Source organism: Coenobita brevimanus, chromosome 50 (genome assembly GCF_032717465.1).
Source record: "Coenobita brevimanus isolate Jiangsu-jjx chromosome 50, ASM3271746v2, whole genome shotgun sequence".
Lineage (NCBI taxonomy): Eukaryota > Metazoa > Arthropoda > Malacostraca > Decapoda > Coenobitidae > Coenobita > Coenobita brevimanus.
Genome location: NC_137003.1, coordinates 53,167,694 through 53,191,635, shown reverse-complemented (window position 1 = coordinate 53,191,635; position 23,942 = coordinate 53,167,694). Strand labels below are relative to the sequence as shown.

At 41.4% G+C, this 23,942-nt stretch overlaps 1 protein-coding gene and 1 non-coding gene across 2 annotated transcripts; both read left to right on the top strand.

Annotated features, from left to right (window-relative positions):
* The first annotated feature begins 9,261 nt into the window (after nt 1-9,261).
* Nucleotides 9,262-9,380, top strand: LOC145399907 (5S ribosomal RNA). Its single transcript, XR_013897354.1, has one exon. It is a non-coding gene; the product is annotated as a 5S ribosomal RNA (ribosomal RNA).
* A 2,076-nt stretch (nt 9,381-11,456) lies between these two features.
* Pdp (pyruvate dehydrogenase [acetyl-transferring]-phosphatase 1-like protein, mitochondrial) lies at nt 11,457-23,684 on the top strand. Its single transcript, XM_080272401.1, has 3 exons — nt 11,457-11,710; nt 20,838-21,024; nt 22,516-23,684. Exons 1-3 carry the CDS (start codon nt 11,495-11,497, stop codon nt 23,682-23,684), a joined length of 1,572 nt encoding a protein of 523 aa, XP_080128527.1. The 5' UTR covers nt 11,457-11,494.
* The last annotated feature ends 258 nt before the right edge of the window (nt 23,685-23,942 follow it).

Below are 23,942 nucleotides of genomic sequence, written 5' to 3'. Positions count from 1 at the left end.
GAGAGGCGGGAACTTACTAATATTTTCTCTTTTTACACAAATTCCGCCAACTTCCTCACACTCTGGTTATCTGACTACACCACCTACTCACTCATACATCTCCCACTCCACCCACTTCCCGCCAACTCCGATGCTGTGCCTACTCCACGACTTCCCTTATATATTTCTCATATTCCACCCACTCCAGTGGAGTGACATCCCCACGCATTCTCTTTTATATTAATCTCTCATTCCACTCAGTTCCCGTACATTCTGCTGTGACTACCCCACTCCCTCCCTTACCTCTCATTCCACCTCTTCCAGTGGTGTGACTTCCGTACCCTCTCCCTTACACATTCCTCTCTCATCCACTTCCCGCTACGCCGGTGCTATGACTACCTCACATCACATATTCCTCTCTCATTCCACCCACTCTGTTGTTGTGACTACTTCATCGGCTCCCTTACTCCACCGCTTCTTGAACAGTGGCGTGGCCACGTCTCCACAAAACGGATGGGGCAAATCCTATTCGGGGGGAAGGGGACATTAGGCTTGTTATGTAAATGTGTTAAATATTTTTTACGGCTGCACTAACAATGCCATATGCTCCTAAGAAGCATAGCAATAGTTTGAAACTACACGATACCTGTCAGTATCTATATTTACCTATCTGTCTGTCTGTCTGTCTGTCTGTCTGTCTCTCTCTCTCTCTCTCCCTTCGTTTTTCATTCATTCATCGTCCAATACAGTGCTGCCCCACGAGGAGCATAGGAGCCCGAGGCTAGGCAAGCTGGTCCTGACATTTCAGATGAGAGTGACCAACCTCACTCATCCATGAGTGGCATTATGTGTGAGCAGTTAACCCCAGCCACCCTTAGGATATAAACCTGCACTGGCTCAATCCGACTGGAGTGTCTTAATTATTCACTAAACCACCAGACACCAAAATTTGGTTATATGGTTACCACCCAGGGTAGTAAATGGTTTCCTGGTGTACAGGAAACCATTTGGCTTGTCACTCAATGTAAAGCCACCGTAGATAGATGGAAGAAGAAAGAATGAAAGAAAGATAAAAGAGAAAATAAGGAAAGTAGGAAGGAACAGAGGAAAAAGCAGGCACCCGAGAGCAGCACTACATCGAGTGGATGGTGAGCACCCCCACTTACCTACCTACCTACCTATATATATATATATATATATATATATATATATATATATATATATATATATATATATATATATATATATATATATATATACATATATATATATATATATATATATATATATATATATATATATATATATATATATATATATATATATATATGTTGCTATGTAAACAGCTTCATTTTTTCAGTCGCCACTTTTATCTAGTATGCTTGGTAGACTTTTACCCCTAAAATGCGCGGTTTAATTAACATAGTGACATAGTACATGCAGTTTCCCAATCCTCTCGCACCTCACCACAAATCAAACATATATTGAAAAATCTGCCTAGACCTTCCGCAATGGCATCCCCCGCTTTCTGGAGGAACTCTGTCGCAGCCCCATCCATTACTTTTGCTATCTCGCACCTCACTGTATGTTTTCCCTACCTCCTCTCTTCCCACCCGGTAACCCCCGCACAGTGAATATTCACTGAACAAGATTTCCACCACTGTCACTCGGTCATCAGTTACATATATCCCCTTCTCTCTGAGAACGTCCTTTTTTTTTCTTTTTTTTTTTTTTTACTTGATATTTCCTCTCAGTTTTCTTTCGATCAGGAGGGATGTTTCAAACTGGAGGGGTTAAACTTATTTCAGTACCCGATTCACAACCTGAGGTTCTTTCTAATTTAAATTTAATAGTGCGGTGGTAGTCTGACCGGAATGAAAAATACGTCACCTAGTGGAGGGGCTGAAAGTTATTCAAAATACTCAATCTCTTTTTAATCATATCAGAATGTTACGTTCCGCTTATCCATGCATTCACCTTACTGACACTCCCAATGTTCTTTCGTTGTTCGCTCGCTATTCATTGTTTTCTTGAATATATATATATTTTTTCTCTCACTGAATTCCCATGACATCTGATCACCTCACCATCCATCTGCTGTCCTTTCTAATGCCAATGCCTTTCTCTCGACTTTTTGCCGTTTCCTCTTGTACTCTTCCCACCCTTGCACACTTTCCCTGCAAATAGATTCTCATGCAACGCCTTCTCCTCTTTCACTTAAGTTTCTAACCTTTCATTTTTGCACTAGTTACATTTCTTTTTCTTATTTTTTTGAAACTCAAGTCTATTCGCCACTTCGGGTCCATTCAAGTAAGATAAAATAAATTTTAGTTATTTTAAGCCATTGCAGCCTTGTTTAAAGCTGTATCTTATTAACCTTGAGAAAAGTATTCCAGAAATTATACGAACCATACAGTGAAATCTTGACCGTATATGTTTGTCCCGCTGGCAGGAAAGAGGGTATTGTCCTAGAATCAAGTCTCGGTGAACGGCCTTCCCTTCCATTCGTGGTTGCACATGCCTCTTCCGCATGCACGTCGGCGGGAAAGACCATTAGGACAACTTTCCACTTGACTTCAGCTCGCCCGAGGAAGGTCAGGGGTGGCGCAGGACAGGTAATGTGGGCAGGTGAGGTCGCCAGAGGAGCGGACGAGTCGCAGGTACAGTTCCTATACCTGTAGCCGCTAGGAAATGTCCCTTAGGTCCTGACTGAGGGAGATGAAGTGAGGTAAGGGAGGTTGAAAGGGGTCATCTTTCACTGACAGGAAAGGTCCACACTGTAGAACACAACTATTACTTATGCTGCATCTTCACTACATAAATATCTACTGCATATGAATCCATTACTTATAGTTCCTCCACGATTCTAATTGTCACGGATTATAGAATTATACTCGCACAGTTACTGAATTTAAGAGTATTTGTTTGTTCTGGGATTCTGTATGCAGTTACAATCTTGCTCCATCACTACTGTAGGCACGTAGCACCCGTCTAGCAATAAACTCTCATCCCATTTCTGTCCAACTCTCTAATGCTAACCGCTGCTCCCAGGTCTTCATGTATGCAATAGGTCAACTTAGTAACTGTCTCTCTCTCTCTGTTCTTCCTACTGTCTACGATCTCCAGTCTTTCAAACGCAGTGTGTCCAGGCATCTCGAAATGAATGGATCTTGAATTTGGCTCTGTTATCCTGTTTTTTGTTTTTCTTGGAGGGAGTAATTTGCAGGTCCCAGGCCTGTAGTTCCTTCTTCCTTGGATTAAAATAAATATTGGCACTGTAAAATCAAGACATGGCATGGATTATAATGATATGTATACAATTATTCTCGCTACAGTACGATTATTCTCGTAAGTATGGTATAAGGTGTTTTAGCAATGAACTGCAATACTACCTTCAAAAGTTTTGTGATTCAGTCTCATAATACAGTATACTGTATTTCGAAACCATCCATTTTTATCGGGGTACCATCCACATACTGTATAACTTTTACTCTCTACATCTTTCTCCTCCTCAGTAAATAGCTCGTTGCACAGAAAGCAACAATTTTTAATATAAATTTAACCCATTTTTGGAAAATTCTAGTTACGGGACGACTTAACGAGAAATGAACATTTTCTTAACATCGATACTAGTTTCAGCTTCGCAGTAATCATACTTGGTGTGATATTTGTGTTGAAATTTGGTGCATGAAGAAAGCCAAATTTGACTCAGAAGAACCAAATTGCTTATTTCATGTGGTCACTGCAGTAATGATACAATAGATGCCACACCTTTCTTAGTACTGATCATCGTAAATGACGTCCCTTCTAAGAAATCAACATTATTCAGAGCTACACTGTTAAGTTTTGGAGGACTTTGTTGAAGTGCAGCAAACTACGACCAAATTCCTTTCCTGGCTTAAATCAGTAACCCTTGGGTAGGATCGAACGTGCAGTCCTTCTGTTAAGTGGTGTGCGTTTCAGTCCTCCAGGAAAGCTCACACTGAAATTATTAAATGTACTGAAAACATAAGGTAATATTATACTTCTATGACGCTACCGGCAAGACAGTTTTCCCAAATTAAAAGAACTGTCTTGCAGTTGTCTGTGCAGGGAAGATTTTACTTTTGTGCTTTTGTGCACAAATATGCATTGTGCTCAGAGTGCTATGAGTGGAATGTAGTCACCTTGATCAAGTCGACCTCTGCAATACTTATCATCATCTCTCCATCATTCAGTCCTTTTTTGTCCCATGAGGAACATAGGGGTTCAGAGCTTGGCTACTTAATCTCGTGGGTTAAAGCCAGGGTGATACGCCTCGGTTCCTCTTGAGAGGCATTATGTGAGCAAGAAACCCCAACCACCCATCGGATGTAAACCCTAACGGGTCCCATCTGGTTGGAGCGCCTAGATCCACTAGGCCACCACACGTCCATCTGGTATACTTTATGGTTACAATTTGACGTATTAAAATATGCTTTCCTGGATTACAGAAAAAGTGTAGAGTCACCTGAAAGTTGCACATAAAGTGAGTAGCTGATGGGCTCTGCCACTATTACAAATTATTCCTTATCATTCCCCCGATTTGCCTAGCTAAAAATAATAATAATAATAATAATAATAATAATAATAATAATAATAATAATAAATCATAGTTTCCATTAGACTGATATGATTGCTCTTAAGTAATACGGGAGTATAGACATGCAGAAATTATAATAACAGTTTTATGATTATAATACAGTATGCTGTGCCTTCTTGTTGGTCGCATAAGTGATGAGCTTGAGTATACAGCTTCCAGGAGCAATTCACTTCTTATATAAAATTACTACATCACTGGCACCTAAAATATATTAGTAACAAGACCTCTTCGGTTACACTTAAAATTTGGTGGGGAAGGTGAGGTTTATATTATACTAGCAGGGGAACCCGGCGTTGCCCAGGCCAAAAAGGCTATCACTCTAATCCTATTTGTTCTAGTTGTCTTTGTTTCTACTCCAGAAAGACCATGCACCTCTTATGCTTTTGAAGAGGGATTATAAGAGGTCCAGGAACTTTCTATTTCAGCTTTCGCTGAAATAGAATGTTACCGATGACCTTCAATGACCTCCGACCGGTGACCTCAAATGACCTCGGAGGTCAACCTCACATAGCCTATATCCGAGGTGGAGGTCATGTGAGTCTCCATGCCAGAAATTGGGCTGCAGGGGTACCCGGCGTTTCCCGGGTCAAAAAGGCGAACACTCTACCAGTGACCTCAAATGACCCAGATCTGAATTTTGACCCCCTTAAACCATCCTTGGGTCACCCTGATTCAGAATAGGAATGGGTTTGGGGGTCTCTGGCCCTTAGTTTGGGAGTGACTGAAGGAAAAACATACAAACAAAGCGGCTTTTTTTTTTATATATACATATATAGACTAGACCACTACAGAATAAGTGTGATAGTTGCTAAACAGAATGAGTACTGTTAGATCCAGTCTGTCAGGATGTACATATATTAGTGAATACGTATACTCGTATTATGGATACCAGACGGTCCAATCAGCATATTAAGCAAGTTACAGCGTGGTGGTTATGTGGGCTACAGAGGTAGCAGGGTACACCAATACGCCTGACTGTATCACGTGACGGATTAAGAGACCTGCCATGCTATCTGTCTTTGTTACCACTTCTGCAGACATCACAGACCAATTTGTATACTCCAGCACCTGTTCCTTGGTGACATCTTATGCCAATCGCATGTACACACGGCCGACCTCACAAGATGTGATAACATTAATAAATTTCGAATCAACTTTTCTTAGCCAACTCATCACGATTCAATACTTCGTTGAAGACGGCGGGCCTTTGCAAACAAATGATGTAGCCTATGTATATCGCCACATCCCACTTATGACAACCGACTGTAGCCACAAAGATGTTATATTCATTGTTTTTCCTTATCAGTAAGGGGCGAATAATATATTACTTATCCCCCCCCCCTCACCGTGCATTAAATCAAGTAGTAGAGGCGACAGTGAAAGGCGGGAAAAACTAGAAGCCCGACCCGGCTGTTTTTGTTGTTGTTGTTGAGGTGTTCCCGACCACAGGACAGTCAACTCGAGGTCGGAAAGGAGATGAACACTTGTAACGTTTTCAAATGACACTGACTTCTGTGAAGGAGTCCAGATTTTGATGGACTACATACAGGTGGTGCTGTCGCATAGGAGACTCCCATTTTTTTAATCTCTTATTACTGCACCTGGAAAATAGTACCAATGGGTCTACTATGATCATCATCATCATCATGACCCTCTCTCCCACTAAAGGGTCCAAATACGAAGGTGGATGATGGGCGCCCTCATATCACCCTGTATACAGTATTGTTTCACCCTGAACCTTTTTTACGTCTAGATGAGCCTGGGGCTACAAAACATCCTGTTTCACTCCTGTATCCTGTTTTTCCCCTGTATCCTGTTTTTCCCCTGCATCCTGTTTTTCCCCTGCATCCTGTTTACCCCTACATCCTGTTTTATCCCTGTATCCTGTTTACCCATGAATCTTGTTTTACCCATGTATCCTGTTTTATCCCTGTATCCTGTTTTACCCATATATCCTGTTTTACCCATATATCCTGTTTTACCCAAATATCCTGTTTTACCCTTGTATCCTCTATTTAACCACTGAATCATCCTCTCCACTTCTGAATTATTATCGCCCGCCTTTAGAAGGCGGAGCGGTAACGTTTTTGCCTGCCTCTGTGTGTGTGTGTGTGTGTGTGTGTGTGTGTGTGTGTGTGTGTGTGTGTGTGTGTGTGTTCCCATTATATCTCATGAACGGCTTAAGCAGTCAACATGGAACCTTCAGGGTATCAAGATATGACCAAAATCTTGGCCGAGTTCGAAAATAGGCACTCGGGGTCAAGGTCAAGGTCACCAAAATGGCTGCCAAAGGTCAACTAGTTTTTATCGCCCACCTTTAGCACCATTATATCTCATGAACGGCTTGAGCTATCAACATGAAACCTTCAGGGTATAGAGATATGGCCAAAATATTGGACTTGGCCAACAGCATATTCTGGCGGGCGATTAGCATTCGGTTCCCAAAGCATTTCTTTCATTTGTCTCTGTAACCCCTTTTGTAAGATGACGCCTTTTTCAATTTATCCTTGCTATTATTCTATTACCAGTGTTCTTCAGCTTATGGAAGACCTGTGAAGTGAAGAGTTTAAACAATCTCCGTTTACTGTTTCGGCATCATGACAATTACCTTTTTTTTTTTTTTTTTGTCATAGTATAATCTTGAGATCTCCAGACGACCTTACTGTATTTAGGGAAAAATCTCGTTTAAGAAAATTAATTCTGTGTTAACACTTGTATATCCTGTATTAAACTAGTTCCTTCTGACCAGCAGCCAGGAAAACTATGCATAGGCAAACAAAAAGATCACTAAAACTTGTATATTAGTTCAAAAATTTTCATATTAAAAGGGCATCACGTTCCCCAAAAATCTTAAGAGCGACTAGGAGTGGATCACCTCCATCTCTGACATTTTTTTTTTTTTCCAAATGTCTCCCTTATTATTTATTTATTTATTTATTTTTTTATCCAAATGTCTCCCTTCACTTTATCTTAGTAGTAACTGGGACATACGGTCATATTCTCAAGAGCTTCAGTACGAATTTTTTAAAGGTATGTTATGGCTAGTGATATATCAGGTACAGAACATGAAAGCGGTGCATGCCCATGTTTTTGTCACTGTTGCTCTGCTTGGAGAAATTTTGAACCCACGCCCATCCTTACCAACTTGTACAGTAAGAGCTTTTCCACGTGACGTCACGAGTCATGTGACTTTTGTTTACGGCGCCACACTGGATGGCAAATTGTCGGACGTCTTGAGAGACAGAATTGCAGAATCCACAATGGAATTTCACTGGTGTGCCTTCGACTGTATGACAAGGCAGAAAACTGGAAGTGGGGTACACTTCTACCAGTTTCCAACCTATGAGGAAAGGCGACAGAAGTGGATAGCTGCCGCGAAGAGGGAGAACTGGCAGCCGACGGCCTACTCCCGCCTCCGTAGCAAGCATTTCCTATCATGTGAGCCGATGATCTGTGAGTAAATACGGGCATATTTACCATTCTTAGCAGTTGTAGGTGTCACGGGATATCCTAATTATGTTAATGTCACAGAGCACAAGACCCACACGGCCATGTGTATGCGTAGGAAAAGAGGGGGAGGGGCCATGTAACAGGCCGTTTTGTTATTTTTCTAGAGTTTCACCTAAACCAAATCGGACACAGTAATGATGATCAGGAATGTTAGATGCGTAAGTAAAACCAATTAAATTACAGGTTAGGTCATACTTAAAGTTAGGTTAGTTTAGGTAAGGATGTAGGCATAATATAACACAATATGTAACTACAGTATGTAACTATATAGCTACAGGTAACAATATGTATAACAGGTAGTTATGTCTGAGTTCTCCAGGAAGAGACAACTACAGTACACTAACGCTACACGGGTCACGCCAAGTTCTTAGCATTTATTCTTAAAACTGTCTCACAGTAAACTCCATCGACCCAAATCTGCCAATTTCATCATCCCACTTAAAATACGAAGAGGATAACGGAACGGAGAAGGCCTACACTGACATCTACAACGCCCCACCATTAGCCTACTCTCCCCTAGTGCCTCTCTCATCGATGATACAACCAGATAACCTTCTCTATATAATTACACTCCTCGGCTACATCTACTTACAAGGAGGTTAGGTGAAAGCTTATATTTTTTTTTCGTTTTTCAGTGTGATTCATTTGAAACTGATATTTGTGTCATGGCCGATGATTTTAATAATGGTGCAATATACCACTATGAGCCTGTGCTAAACAATTTTTCAATTACAACTGAAGCATAATTATTAGTACTACTATTCATAATTTTCTATTTTATTTAAAAATAAATGTTGCTCCACAGAAAGCAAAACTGTCAATACATGCTCCAATTAAATATGCATTTTTCACTTAGTACAAAAATACTTTAATTACAAATAAGAGGATAAATAATGTACTTTATCAACAGCCCCCTAAATTTGTTTATTACCAGGTATGTAGCAACTAAGATTTTTTTGTTAATATAAAAGGTAATATCATGAAAACTATATTGCTGAAGTCTTTTAGTTTTATGTTGTGGTACTCATTAGCATGAAATAAATGACCTTAATTTAAACGTATGCCAATGTCACGTTTCAGTTGTAAAGTAAAAGTTAACTCCAAGAGTAATTCTGATAGTTTTAGCATATACTCTCAATTACGCATTTTATGCCAACGGCCATACCACGTTGAGTACACCGCTTCCCGTCCGACCAGCGAAGTTAAGCAACGTTGGGTCTGGTTAGTACTTGGATGGGTGACCGCCTGGGAACACTAGATGCTGTTGGCATCCCTACTTGTCAAGTGGGGTTGGTGGAGGATTAGTGCCCCTCCCTGTAAAACAATTAACTCTAAGCCCTTGGCCACCCCGTTTGGGATACATGGCGTCTGGCAGTAAAACTACTTGAAACATACAGTATATAGGCTGTGTATGTATCTAGGCCTATAATTACTGAAATGTCCAAAATAAGTAAATTTGGGGGTAAATTTCCAGAATTACACCCAACTCATCTTGAAGCTTACAATTTTCATTTTTGTTGTTTTACAATGTGATTAATTTGAATCTGATATTCATTTCTGCCGAAAATTTTTTTTTTTTTTTTTTTTTAATTCCAAACCAAGCTAACCCAACGAACCTAACCTAACCTGATTTAGGACCTAACCTGAAGATTATGAAGAGAGGATAACTGCAGTAGGCCAATAAGCCCATGCTAGACAGCTCCCACAAGAGTGTGACTAATTTACCCTGCCTACAATAGCCCATGGTAGGCAGCTCTCACAGGAGTGTGAATTCAAGAATGACAAATGTTGTATGCAACCCATACCTCTCCTACGCATGTCTAGTCTATGCTTGAAACCTTCTAAACAGGGGGCAGCAACTAGGGTACATCACTGGAAACCAATTCCAATCATCAACTACTCGATTCCCAGTCAGTGTAAGCTATTCAATCCCTCCCCCCTTGGCCGATTACTAAGACGATTTACTAGTAACATATGTTAATTCCAGCTATCTACATTGCACTTATACAATATGACACGTCTGTTTACCTTGAAGGATGCCCCGGTGAACTTTGATGGAGTGTTTACCAAATAGTCATAGAGATCGCTGTATCAGAGATCTGGTTTCGGTCCCCAATCCTTGAAACTGGTGAATATCTCCCCAGATATGGTGTAAGGATCTTGCCCCAAACAATTTATCTTGTTCCTCTACAGATCTTGGTGGCGTTGATTCAGATTTCTGCATATATCTGACAGTTTTATCTCTGACAGCCCTGTCTGGACAGCCATTACTGCGAAGAGTTTGCTGTCCAATATGGACTCGTAAACAAATCCACATGATTTCTGTGACGTCACTGGGAAAGGTCTATATCTGTATGACGTATTAACCACCCCCAGCTGACTGGAAATAACTGTAGGCTATTTGCTGAGGAAGGTGTGTGGCAAGACCCATCATCTTCTTTTGTTGCATAAGTTGTCTGTATACCTCTGCAACAATAAATATTTCAATCAATCAATTAATCGGTAGGTGGTGGCGACCATCATTCACTCGATGTAGTGCTGCCTACTTCCTCCTTAGCCTGTATCATTCTTTTACTGTGCCTGCCCTCCTCTCTTCCTATTTCTCACATCTTTCCTGTTACTTCTTATTGCTTTTTTTTTTCCCTTTACAGATGGCTTTACATTTTTTTCCTTTACAGGTGGCTTTACATTGAGTGACATCTCTATGTGTCAGCAAATGGGTTGGTGGAGTGGAGGGTTAGTCACGTTAGTGCCCCTCCCCGTAAAACAAATAACTCAAAGTCAAGTGGCCACCCCTTAAGGGATTATGGCGTCTGGCAATAGATAGATAGAATTAATCGACCTCTCACCACCCCATTAAGTCAGAGTCGAAAGAGACAATGTTTCCTTTTTAATAAAACGATTGTTTCCTCTTGCTGTTTTTCCCGATTAATTTGCCGTTTTGTCTTGTTGGAATCACTTTTTCTCTTGCGTGGTGACGAGTCCCAAAATCGTCCAAGTTTAGGATGAAACATAAAGTTGTTAATTACTTTGGTAGGTTAGAGTCAGTTTGGTTAAGTATGACCCGTTTCAGTAAATTCTCCAGTACACACAGAAAGAAATTAAAAAATAAAATAAAACAGTGAGACTTGCAAGAGGAAAGAGACTGTATAAAAAACAGTAGGGACAATAAGTAATACAAAAAAATCATCGTTCACAGAAAAATGTACAAAAGTCAGAAAGGTGAAACCCATGCTGTGTGGTGCAGTTGGTAGGCCTGCATGAATTTCGTCTGCTGCCAATTGTAAACAAGGTCGAGGCAAAGCTGCATGGTGAACAAGATCAACTCGTTAAAGTAGTTCAGACACCACATAAAGCACATCACATAATAACTGTAGCTGCGTTATGGCCAAAGTCTTCTCCATATTTTGCCAGAATGTGAAATCAATATCCCGTCGACTAGAAAGTCAGGTTGTATTTAGGGGTGCCAGTGAGGACAGGTCAGAGGTGGGGAGAGGACAGTCTTTTGGCAACTTATACAACATTACCAGTGTCAGGTCGTTCAGTTCTTCTAGAGTTCTCTTCCAGAAATTTTCTCGGCCTAAACTGTCACCGCAAGAGGTTAGTTAAATTATCATTGTTGGTCCTAAACCGTCATTTTCTCATTCCTGATAGAATGCAGTTTACTGTGTTCCAGAGGAAAGTTAGAACTTGGTGTAAAAAAATCCTGTAATACCTCTATGAATGCAATTTAGTATGTTCCAAAGATGAGTTAAAACATGGTGTGAAAGTCAAGAAGAGCTGACACTCCACTAATACTAACCTTGTATTGTGTTCTTATCTGTGAAATATGGACAGTTTATCAAAATAGGGGACTTAAAATGCTTTTTGTCGTTACCAAATACAGCCAGGTTATCAAAGGAGTGAATTAAAAAGACATTAATATTTTGCCATTGGGCTGGATCTTTCACAAATTATTTTCTGTTTCATAGATTACAACAGATAGAGTACAATGGAATTTTTAAAATTAACCTCAGACATATGTAAAAACCAAGTATAGTACTGTACCTGTATTACAGGTAGCCTACCTTTGCTTTTATTGTGTTTATACCTTCACTTTTTGGAGAATAAAATAAGCAAACAACTACCGGTATGTTGCATATCACACTACAATTATTTTCCTCGTGATCATGAGATTGCAAGAAGACTGTTTAAATTGCTGTGCCCTGGTTGTTAAAATGTAGCCGAATATCTCTAAATTTATACCTTTTATGATGTTAATGAGATTCTCATTTTTCTTATGGTAAAAAAAGTGGATGTTATGAAAGCTAAGCATAAAAGTGCCTAACCTAATTGCCAAAGTACTGTACCCTGCTTTGGATCAAACTTTGGTATCGGTCCTCTCCCTTGAATATGGTTTTGACTTTCAGTGGTTAAGTCTTGCTATTTTCACAAGCTTTTTTGCAGCTTAGGAGAGAATTTTCAAGCTGATGAAGCTAGATAACAGCCTTCTTAAATCGCTTAGTATAGGAGGGCTTTCTTAGGTTGAATAAAAGCTCCTGGAAGCAGCAAGAAAAAACTAGAATAGATGCAGCAATGCAAAGGTTTAATCATAGCATCCCCCTCCTCAAAGCTTGGCAGCTGGGTTACAGTATGTTGCTCAGGGGACTTGACCTAAACCACCATTCCTGGTTCTCCTTTGAGGCTGGACTATTAAAGAGAAGATACAAGTATTGAATCAGTATCCATAGAGATTCCGTATATTTTTGCAATGCTTTTAGAATAAATAGCATGCAACAGTCATCAGAATAAAGCTAATACTTCGTGGTTGTTGTTGAGCACCCCGGTCTGTTTGACCAAGCAGACCCATCAACTGCAGGCAAGCATTTGCCCCTGCAGAGCTGTCTTGTCCAGTGAACCAATGTTCTCTTGGGAAAGGCTACACCCCGCCATGGCAGGGTGTGACGTAGGGAGGAGTATGGAGGTTTGGTTTTGGATGGACGCTATACGTGTCTTTCCACACAGTTAACAGGGGGACCATAGTAGGCCCCACTTTACACCCCGTTATTTGGTTATAAGGTTACCACCCAGCAATATAAATGCTTTCCTTTGTTACAGAAAACCATTAGGCTTGTCATGCAGGGTAGTGTCACCTGAAGAAAGAATGGTAATAAAAGTGGCAGGAAAGATGAGAGAAATTGAAAAAAAAAAAAGTTATAAAGATGATGTAACATGGCAGCTGTATGTCAAGTGAGTGGATGAAGGTCACCACCACATATCATCTGTTACTTCTACATAGCACTTCATGAGTGAGGAAATGTGTTGACTTTGTAGACTTTGGGAAAGGTTTAACCCTTCAGTCCAGTGATATTGCATCACAGCTCACCAACATTTACAAAAATTCTTTCTACCAGCCAGCTATAGTGAGAATGTAAATCCCATATGTTTTAATCCATTTAACGACTGTATAATTTACCAGCAGGTGCTTTGTGTATTAAAGTTTATATTATTATTTTGGGGTCAGTGTGTTGCAGACTGTTAGAAAGATGTCAGGGTTTTGGATTCCTTGAATGGTGGAAGAGACTTTTCTGTACGGTAGTATATTCTCAGTGTCACCTAATAATACACCTAAATCCCACACCAAGCACTCCACTTCCCTTCTTCCCCAGACATCACATTTTGATTGCCCACACTGTCACTCACCACCACCCAGCGGACAGAACCCAGACTCTCCTTGGACTACCATATATCATCATCACCACAGTTATACGCTCAAAACAACAGCGGTTACTCATTACTTACACATACTACAAAAAAGCAGACTGGACTAAACTCACTGAAGAAACACAACACTTCAACACAGTAAACAGCTTGCCCATCACCAACACTGACAGGCACATTGCAAAATTCAGCAAGATCATACTAAATGCAGACAGACTCAAATTCCATGAGGCATTGGAAGACACTACAACCCAAACTTTGCACCAGAGATTACTGGCCTCTTAAAAGAACATGACTCAAATGCTACTTTCCTCTTCTACACACACAAGACATCATTACAAGGCTCCATCAATTAAACAACAAAATTAATGAAAAAAAATATAGTACAGAACTAAGAAAACAGGAGATTGGAAAGCATTTTTAGTGACACCCAGCCACTCCACAGACCTCTCATGACTACGAAACACTTAACAGTAAGACAATCACAAACAAGCCTCCTCAAGGCCCATGCTACCATCACCACCAACACCTAGCACATCCATTCTTACAAATAACAAGCAGGCATACTCATGAACCATAATGCAAACATAAGACACCTTATACCAACGTGTACTGAGTGTGGAAAAGACATTTCTGCATAGGCAGTCCTTTCCACATGACCACAACTTAACCATGTCAAAAACACAAAGAACTCAACAAGCACAGGGCCAGATGGCATCAGCAACTAACACTTAAAACATTTAAGATGACACAGCATCCAAGCCCCCCCCCCCCCATGCATTAGCAGTTATTCATACACACATTGCAGTATTCCCAACATGTGGAAGCCTGGAACAGTCATGTCTCTTCTTCAACCAAACAAGAATCCAACACACTATTCTTTGTGCAGACTCATAACAATACTTAGTATACCATCCAAGGTAACTAAATGCCTAATTCATATCAGAGTCACACCCCATGACCTCCCTGTGTTCTCACAACACAGCTTTAGAGCACCACACTATAAAGACCATACTAACCAACCTCTCACAACACAATCTGATGGCACCAACTCAGTGCAACCCTAACAATGCACAGTTTGTACAACAGTAGACATAAATAAGGCTTATGACGCCATCCTCTGATGTAGATTACCGGTAATCACCAATACTTACTACTCATCTTGAAGAATAAAGCAATGCTGGCTTTCTAGTTACTTCTGGTATGGTAGACAGGCATTTATTACACTCCAGAGCAAATTATCATGAACAAATAACTTCCCTAACAGAGTTCCATAGGGTTCCGCACACTTCTCAGCCTGTACATGCGCGACATTCCTATACTCCAGCTGCTTACAGACATTGCCTCATGTGCTGATGACACTACCATAACAATCTTACACCACATCACAGACACAGCCTGCATGCTGCAGCAAGACTACCTCAACACATTTCAAGAATGAGTCAAGGACAACAGACTAACATTCACTCCAGCTAGATGCACCATTTCATTCATCAATAGCAGCAACCAGGAGTACAGGTACACTTGACAGTGTACCTATGCCATACACCCTCTCCACTAAGATCTTGGAGTGACATACAACACTGGATTCACTTTCAGTGACCACATACAGGACATCATGAGGTTCTGTACCCCCAGATTCAATGCACTTAGGGCAGTTAAAAAAAAAAAAAAAAAAAAAAAAAAAAAAAAAAAAACCTACTCAGTACATTACAGTATATCAATGGTGTCCTAAGCCTACCTAGCATGGGTCCCCATCCTAACATGCATAACAACATTGCAGACCAAACAGAATAATTCTTTGAGAGGGCTCTCCCTACGTGCTAAGGGGTCTTTGTATGCAGCATGTGTTAGGAGTGTAATGCTGTATGGTAGTGAGACCTGGGCAGTAAAGGAGGAGGATATTCGCCAGCTCAGACGTACAGAAATGACAATGATTAGGTGGATGTGTAGTGCGTCCCTGTGTGCAAGGTCCGGGGGGGCTGGGTTTACGATGAAAGAGTTGAGAAGTAGGATGGGACTGGAGTGTATTGGTATTGTGATGAGGAGGGGTAGATTGAGATGGTTTGGACATGTGGAGAGGATGGAGGATGATAATTGGGTGAGGAAGGTGAGAAGTGTTAATATTTGGGGTGGGGTTATGAGGGGTAGACCGAGAAAGACATGGGATGAGGTCATTAAGTGTGAACTCAGGGTTAAGGGACTGAACTGGGAGGCTGCGATGGATCGTGCATTGTGGAAAGCCGCCATTAGGTGACCGAGGCTGATGCATGCAAGCATGTTGGAGTCTTTAAAAATGAAACGAAACGAAACGAGTTTACCCGGCTGCACCAATACCAATCCCACGGCTCACTTTGTTCTCCCTGTCAGAGAATATCTTGTCATGTGGGTGTGCTGCTGCCTGTAGTAGCACAGCACCTGTGTCATTACATGCAAAGCCACATAACACAACTAGACAGAGCAATTACCACACAGCACTAAAGTACTTACACACCCAGACACTTCAGCACCAGCAGTGAAGAAACAGCAACATACCTATTGCATATTCAGTGCATTACAATACCTCACTCTGAACACTACCCTATATTACAAGTCATCCTTCCTGACATTCATCAGAGATATCTTTAAATAGAGCTAACTGACTTCATGTCACTGGTCTTAGATTAAGACATCACCCAGCCTTCCTCACTTACGAGTTTAGATTTGGGTTGGGTGAAAGCATACAGTAGATGACATAACCCTCTTCTAGAATAGCCCCACACAACATAACCTACTTTATGAAGCATTGCATAACACATACCACATTAATATGCAGACACAACATCACTGCTGTGTGGAACCTATTGGGTGATCCCATAGGGGCAATTGTTTACCTGCATTCGATAGGTTTACTGAACTAAGCATGACTGGTGTTGAGCAACTGCAGCCATTTTTATTTTTGCCCTTTCAAGATGAATCAGTTCAACTTAGAGAGAATCACAGCACTAAAGGCATTAATGAAGACTATATGTACAGTAATCCTTCAAGCTTCATTGGTCTCCCCTAAGATGAACCAGTCATATGAGGTTGTCAGGAATAATATGAAAATGGTATTCTTGGATTGAAGGAGTAGTTTATTATGAATTACCATGTATGTGTGCTCTGTTTTAGTCTGGGATTGAACATCTGTCACCCTGAGGAGTACGGTATAATATACACTTTCCTGTCGAAGACCACAATACTCAGAACTGCCACCCGAGGAGACAATGTTGAGTGTCATTAATGAATTGCAAAAGTCCGTGTCATGAACTTTTCAACATGTGTGAGAGAGAGCTTTCCAAGATTTTTTTATGGGCATTACCAGAAAGATTTTTCAAAGGAATTCTTTTCTGCAGTTAATCCCAGTAATTTTCTGTTTCTGATTTTATAATGATTATTTTTTTGGATCAATGTTCATTACTTTGATTGATTTCATATTTCTTTTTGGGTGGGCTTTTTTTATGTATTCTGATTGAGTCATACTAAAGCCTGCTGAGGAATGTACTAATCTAACCTGACCTAATCAGGGTTTAAGTATCCTTAGGTAAAGTCAAGTATGCCCTGGTTAAGTGTAAATATATTCCATACCTTTCAGTGTATAATTTAGTATCCATAGAAACTCAGGTTATAGGTGGTTTTTGGCCTAGATATTCATTTTTGTTTATCATTTTGTGAGTTCATTTTTTTTTCCCAGGTCAACCATAATCCCACACATTGAATCACATAGGCTATGTACTTTGTTAGATGTATTCTTGAACTAATGTATGGTATAAATGCTGTTTGGAATTTAATCTAGGACTATTTAATGAATTTTTGTATATTCTGTCTGAAGCCAGATGCCTTAATTGTAGGAGTGGACACAAATGAATTACCTCCATGTCACCCTGTCCTCCACCATCAGGCTGATTTCTCTCCAACTTGAATCCCTCTCATATATGTATCCATTAACTGGGTCTGTCTGGGAACCAAACTTCCACACTCTTTCCCTGTGCCTTGCAAGTGAGGCACTGTCTGCCACAAGAGAACATCAATTCACTGCATGTGATGGTGCTGCAAGAGTTGTTGCTTGCCTACAGTTGATGGGTCTGCTCAGCCAGACAGACCAGGGTTCCTCAGCAACAATCCCATCCTTCCATCCCATCATTAGTCAACCCCTCCTCCTCACTCACATGCACTTGCTTAGTCAGCCTCTTATTCTCCATTCTCTCCATATGGTCAGACTATCTCAGGGTGTCGTTCCGAATGCTTTGCAGCAAATCCATAGTAACACCACAGTACTTCTTCTTTTTCTCCACAGAACTCCATATGCTTCTTTCAGATAATACATTACCAGTGCTCTAACTCTGGACTTATTTCCAAGCAACAGGGTCCAAGCTTCACTTACATTCATTAGAATGGGGATCACTTCAAGCCAGTATTTTTTTTTTTTTTTTTTTTTTTTAAGTCTCTTAAATGTGACTGTCTTGTCTTGTTTTACATCTGAATAGTAAGGTGTCTTAAGAAAACATATCTGTAAACAGGGTTGGCCCTACAGGAGTGGAAGTTGGGGTCAGGCTGTAAATAGGCAAGAGATTGGTTCCTGTATAATGGGTTTCATTTGTCTGTCATTTGTGGATCCATCATACACACTCGTTTGTTCGTTTTTGAAGGATCCAAAAAGCCTGCATGTGTCAGCCTTGTTCACCTTATTGTGGCTTTCCATGCAGCTCGATCTCTGGCAGCTTCCTTATTCAGTCCCTTATCCCTGAGGCCACATTCAGTGACCTCTTCCCAGGTCTTATTCAGTCTGCCTTTCACAACCCTACCCCTAACATTAACACTTCTTACTTTCTGCACCCAGTTGTCATCCCCCATCCTCTCCACATGCCCAAACCATCTCAGTCTGCCTCACCTCAACACAACACCAATACACTCCAGTCTTATCCTACCCCTCAACTATTCCATCATAAACCCAGTCCCCCCAGGCTTTGCACTCAGTGACGCACAGCACATCCACCTAATCATTGTTGTTTCTGTACGTTTGAGCCTGTAAATATCCTCTTCCTTTACTGCCCAGGTCTCACTACCATACAGCATCACACTCCTAACACATGCTGCATACAAAGGTCCCTTAGCACAGAGGGCGAGCCCTCTCAGTTGCAGGAGAGGCAACAGCTCCCTGAACTTCTTTCAACCACTCCTCACTCCAGCCCCACCTCCAGCACATAACATGTCTCCCAAGTAACAAAACTCTTTCTTACACTCAAGAGACTTACCAGCAAGTTCAGTCCTTTCCTGCATGACAGTCTCTACCTGCTCTCCCCGACTCACCGCACGCATGAAATCAGCATTATCTTACAGTTTGCCTGTGATACCACTACATCTCTTATGCACCCACTTATTACAGACACTGCCCAAGATGGAATTGCTTCCCACACCCTTTTGGCAAATTGCACATGGCCTCTCTTCCTCCTCTTTGACAGTACTGCCACCAGTCCTAGATACCATCACTTTTGTTTTATCTGCATTTACTCTGAATCCTTTGTGCCCCATATCATCTCTCCACTTCATAAATCTTCTCCATTCCCCTTCATTCTCTGCAGTCAGCACCAAATCATCAGCATACAACATCTCCCATGGGAATCCATTTCTGAAGTTGTGTGAGAGGGCTTCAGGTACCAGGTACCACAATAAACAAGAAGGGGCTCAAAAGTGACCCCTGGTGCACATCAACATTCACGGAAAACTCATCACTCATATCTCCATTCACTCTTACCTGGGTGCGAGCACCTACATAGGCTATATGGCCATAACCACCCTAACCAGCCACTTGTCAGTGCCAAGCTTTCACATTTCCCACTTCACCACCTCTCTGGGGTCTCTGTCAGAGGCCATTTGCAAATCAACAAAAACAAAGTACAGTTCCCTTTTCTTTTCTATATATTTTTCCTGAAGCTATCAAACAGTGAATATGGCATCAGTGGTCGCTTTGCCTGGCATATACCCAAACTGCATCTCATCAGTTTTCACTCTTTCTCTAATCATACCTTCTAGAACTCTCTCCGTTACCTTCATTATCTGGTGTAAAAGCTTTATGCCTCTATAATTTCCTCTTTTCAGGGTATCACCCTTCCCCTTGTACACATTTACATTTATACTCTTCAATCACTCATCTGGATACAAAAACCCACATTGGCAGATGAAAAAAGATGTATTCCAAACAGTTTCGGCGACAGCTGTCGCCCTCTTCAGTGGATCTACAGACCAAGAGTCTGTTGATCCACTGAAGAGGCCGACAGCTGTCGCCGAAACTGTTTGGAATACATCTTTTTTTGTCTGCCAATGTGGGTTTTTGTATCCTATTTCATGGTCATGAGAGTGTGATTCTTCAGCCGGCACTTATCTGGAACAACACACTCACATATAATCGTATTTATGAGGTCAGTGACTAACCTCACTCCTTTATCTCCTGAAGCTTTCAACATTTCAGCAGTCAACCCAGACACGTCTGTTGCCTTCTGCTCCTGGATCCTGCCTGTTGCCCCACTCACAATAGCAGCATCAATCAATGACCAAAGGCCAAACACTGGATCTGCAGGCTTCATACCTTCCCTGTCCCAGTCAAATTCCTCATTCAACAACCAGTTGTAGTGTTTTCTCCATGCATCTTTAATATCCCCACTGTTCACCACTACCCTTCCTTCATCTTCACACACTACCCTAGGTTAACACTGTAGCTCCATAACTCTTGGGAAATTATTGTACCTTACGATCTCACACATTCATTTACTGTGGCATGTTCAAGAATGTTCATGGACATCCATACTTCCTTCCATCATCAGACTCATTCACAGAGTCTGTGCCCTTTTCACCAGTTCTGATAATTTGTGAAAGTAAAAATGTGCCAGCACTGAGGATGTAAATGTAGAGGAATTTGGCATGTAGTGTGAGGATAGAGCAGTGCTAGCTTTCTTCACATTTACTCATACATTTGATTGCTAATGTTACTTAAGTAAAGAATATTCCTCAGGTCTCCCAGATCCTTCGACAGAATGAGGGTGTAATCCAAGTAAGTGGGTGTGGTGACCAAGACTGGAGCCCTGGCCAGATTGCCCCAGCAGCCTCTTACTCCATTGACTCTGTGGATTCCAACCAGCTGGCATCAAATTCCCCAATAGAGGACAGACTTGCTGCAGCACGCTGCCTACATACTACAGGTAAGTGTTTGCTGTCTTAAACCAGAGAGATCAGTACAGTGTAACTGTACTGTACAATTACCGTATATTTTTGTATATTGGTGTACTTTACCCTTTAGTGCCATTTTACTCCAGGCAATATTGATATGTTTAATTTTTCCTGCTAAGATCCCAGTGAACCACTTGGTAGCAACCAACAAAATATAAATATCTAGAGATGGGGTGAAAGAAAGGAAGAGACAGAAATCAAGATAGGAAATGAAATTGGCTTAGTGTGGTAGGTGGGGGCACTCACCATCCACTCACTTGATGCAGTGCAGCTCTCGGGTGTCTGCCCTTTCCTCTCCTTCATCCTTCTTTCCGTCCGTCCTCTTCTGTCTTTCTTTCCTTCATTCCTTCCTTGTCCTTCTGTCTACGGGTGACTCTACACTGAGTGACAAGCCAAATGGTTTCCTGTACACCTGGAAACCATTTACTTTGCTGGGTGGTAACCATATAACCAAATTTTGGTGCCTGGTGGTTTAGTTAGGCGTGGCTCAATCGGTAGAGAGGTGGCCTGCCGTTCTAACGGACTCAGGTTCAAATCCCCGCTGGGGCAGGGAACAGTTTAAGGATTTGAATTTCATTAAATCAGGCTTTACTGATCTACCAGAAGACCCTCCGACATGTCGTAAAAATACCCCCGCTAATACCAATACACCAGTCCTGTATGAGACAGCCTTAGCATATATTCAATATGGACGGTGGGTGTTAGCGCCGAAGTGGTGACATGTAGAGGTGTATGGTATGTAGGAGGACTGCTGGGCCTTGATAGCAGGCTGTGAAGCCTATGCCCAGAGTCGAACACATAAAAAAAAATAAAAATAAAATAAAGTTGGTAATTACAGTGTACAGTGCTCCAATTGGATTGAGCCAGTGAAGGTTTATATCCAAGGGTTGGTTGGGGTTTATTGCTCACATAATGCCACTCAGGGATGAGTGAGGCTGGTCACTCTCATCTTAAATGTCAGGACCAACTTGCCTAGCCCTGGGCTCCTATGCTCCTCATGGAGCAACATAGGATTGGATAATGGATGGATAGAGAAATATCCTTTTCCAAGGAGTAAACCTACTGTATCTTGAGTAACCCAGTCAATAGTATCACTATAATTATTACTACAGTATTTTACTGAGACTAAATCCAGATTATGTTATTCAGCTTTGGGATATCTCTACTCCTCAGAGGGTTAACTGGTATGTCATAGTGGGAAAGATGAGAGATCTTTTTGTTGTAGAATGTCTCAGGTTAATGTTGATGAAGGTGGTACAGTTGTAATAATACATATATGAGGAACATGGTAAATTTAGGAACATGTTGAAGGCAGGAAGGTTATACAAGTGTTTAGGTGCATTGACTCCAGTTTCAGCTGTTGTAACCATACTTACAGTAGGAGTCATTCCTCCTGTTGCGACAGTAGTCACAGTTAACTTTTGTATAATTAATGTAATGAATTAAGATCTTTCTGTTTCCAGGTTACCTCTTTGGTGTGTTTGATGGCCATGGGGGATCTGAATGTAGCCAAGTGGTGGCCAAACGACTGTTTGATTACATTGCAGCAGCTCTTTTACCACGCACAGAGCTGCGGCGTCTGGTGTCAGAGTGGCATACTACCTGTCCTGCCCCCCTCACCCATGTCTACAATGACCCCTCGCAGTTTGTGTCTGAGCTGCAGACAATTTATGACAAATCTTTGTTACGATATTGTACCAGACTTCTTACAGAGGTGACAGAAGACTTCAGCATGGAGGAGGTAATGATAGAGGCCTTTATTCAGCTTGATAATGATTTAGGAAGGGAGGTAATAGAAAACCAGCACTGTGCTGTACTAGAGCCTTTGCTGCGAGTGGCATTGTCTGGCTCCGTAGCATGTGTGGCCCATGTTGATGGACCCCATCTTCACCTTGCTAATGCAGGGGACTGTGGAGCAGTTTTAGGCTCACAGCGGCAAGATGGTGGTGGTACATGGCAGGCCTTACGCCTTACCTCTGATCACTCGTGGGAGAATTCTGCAGAGGTAGACAGAGTATTATCTGAGCACCCACCCTCAGAGGCTGAATATGTGGTGAGAGATCAGAGGTTACTGGGATTACTCATGCCCTTTAGAGCATTTGGTGACTTTCGATTCAAATGGGACCTTGAAAACCAAGTAAAGATCGTCAAGAAGTATGCTGGGCAGAACAGTTTGATCCCTCACTGCTTGACTCCCCCTTACCTGACTTCCAGACCTGAGGTGACCTATCATCGCCTAGGTCCCCATGATCGCTTCCTCCTCATGGCTTCAGATGGTCTGTGGGAGTGTATGAGTGGTCTAGACGCAGTGACACTGGTTGGAGAGTATATGTCTGGCCGCCAAACCCTTCAACCTGTTCGCTTTCCCCGACAGGCTATCACATTGAGAGAAATTGCCCAGTTGTTGGAGCAGCGACAGAAGGGATTAGCCCTCAAGCCTGTTGATACCAATGCTTCCACCCATCTTATAAGGCATGCTTTGGGAGGATCAGATGCTGGGTTAGATCATTCTCGCCTCTCACACTCTCTTACACTTCCCCCAGAAGTTCGTCGGTACTTCAGAGATGATATATCCATCCATGTTATATTTTTTGATGCCAACTTCCTGAGAATCTGTCCAGTAGAAATATGAGTTTTAGTTCATGTGTGATTTGACATTGGCTGAATATTATATGTTTCTATAAAATGGGCTCAGAGGGAAATTCTGTTTTCATAGTCAATTTTAATAACTACCTGCATGCTGTATGTACAATGCATAAAAGAATTATTGAAAATATTTGTACAGTATTATAATTGTGATTGTTGGAGTGGTATTATAAGGTCAACCCATTCTGCAGTACTGAACATGAATTATTTATATTACACTACCTGTCTTCTGTAAGCTAACATG

What these genes read in the sequence shown, in the direction of transcription:
- Pdp (XM_080272401.1), top strand. Translation starts at nt 11,495, where the DNA reads ATGGCCAAAGTCTTCTCCATATTTTGCCAGAATGTGAAATCAATATCC. An exon ending in CTAAACTGTCACCGCAAGAG is followed by an intron (nt 11,711 to 20,837) that starts GTTAGTTAAATT and finishes AATATTCCTCAG; the next exon opens with GTCTCCCAGATCCTTCGACA. An exon ending in ACGCTGCCTACATACTACAG is followed by an intron (nt 21,025 to 22,515) that starts GTAAGTGTTTGC and finishes TTCTGTTTCCAG; the next exon opens with GTTACCTCTTTGGTGTGTTT.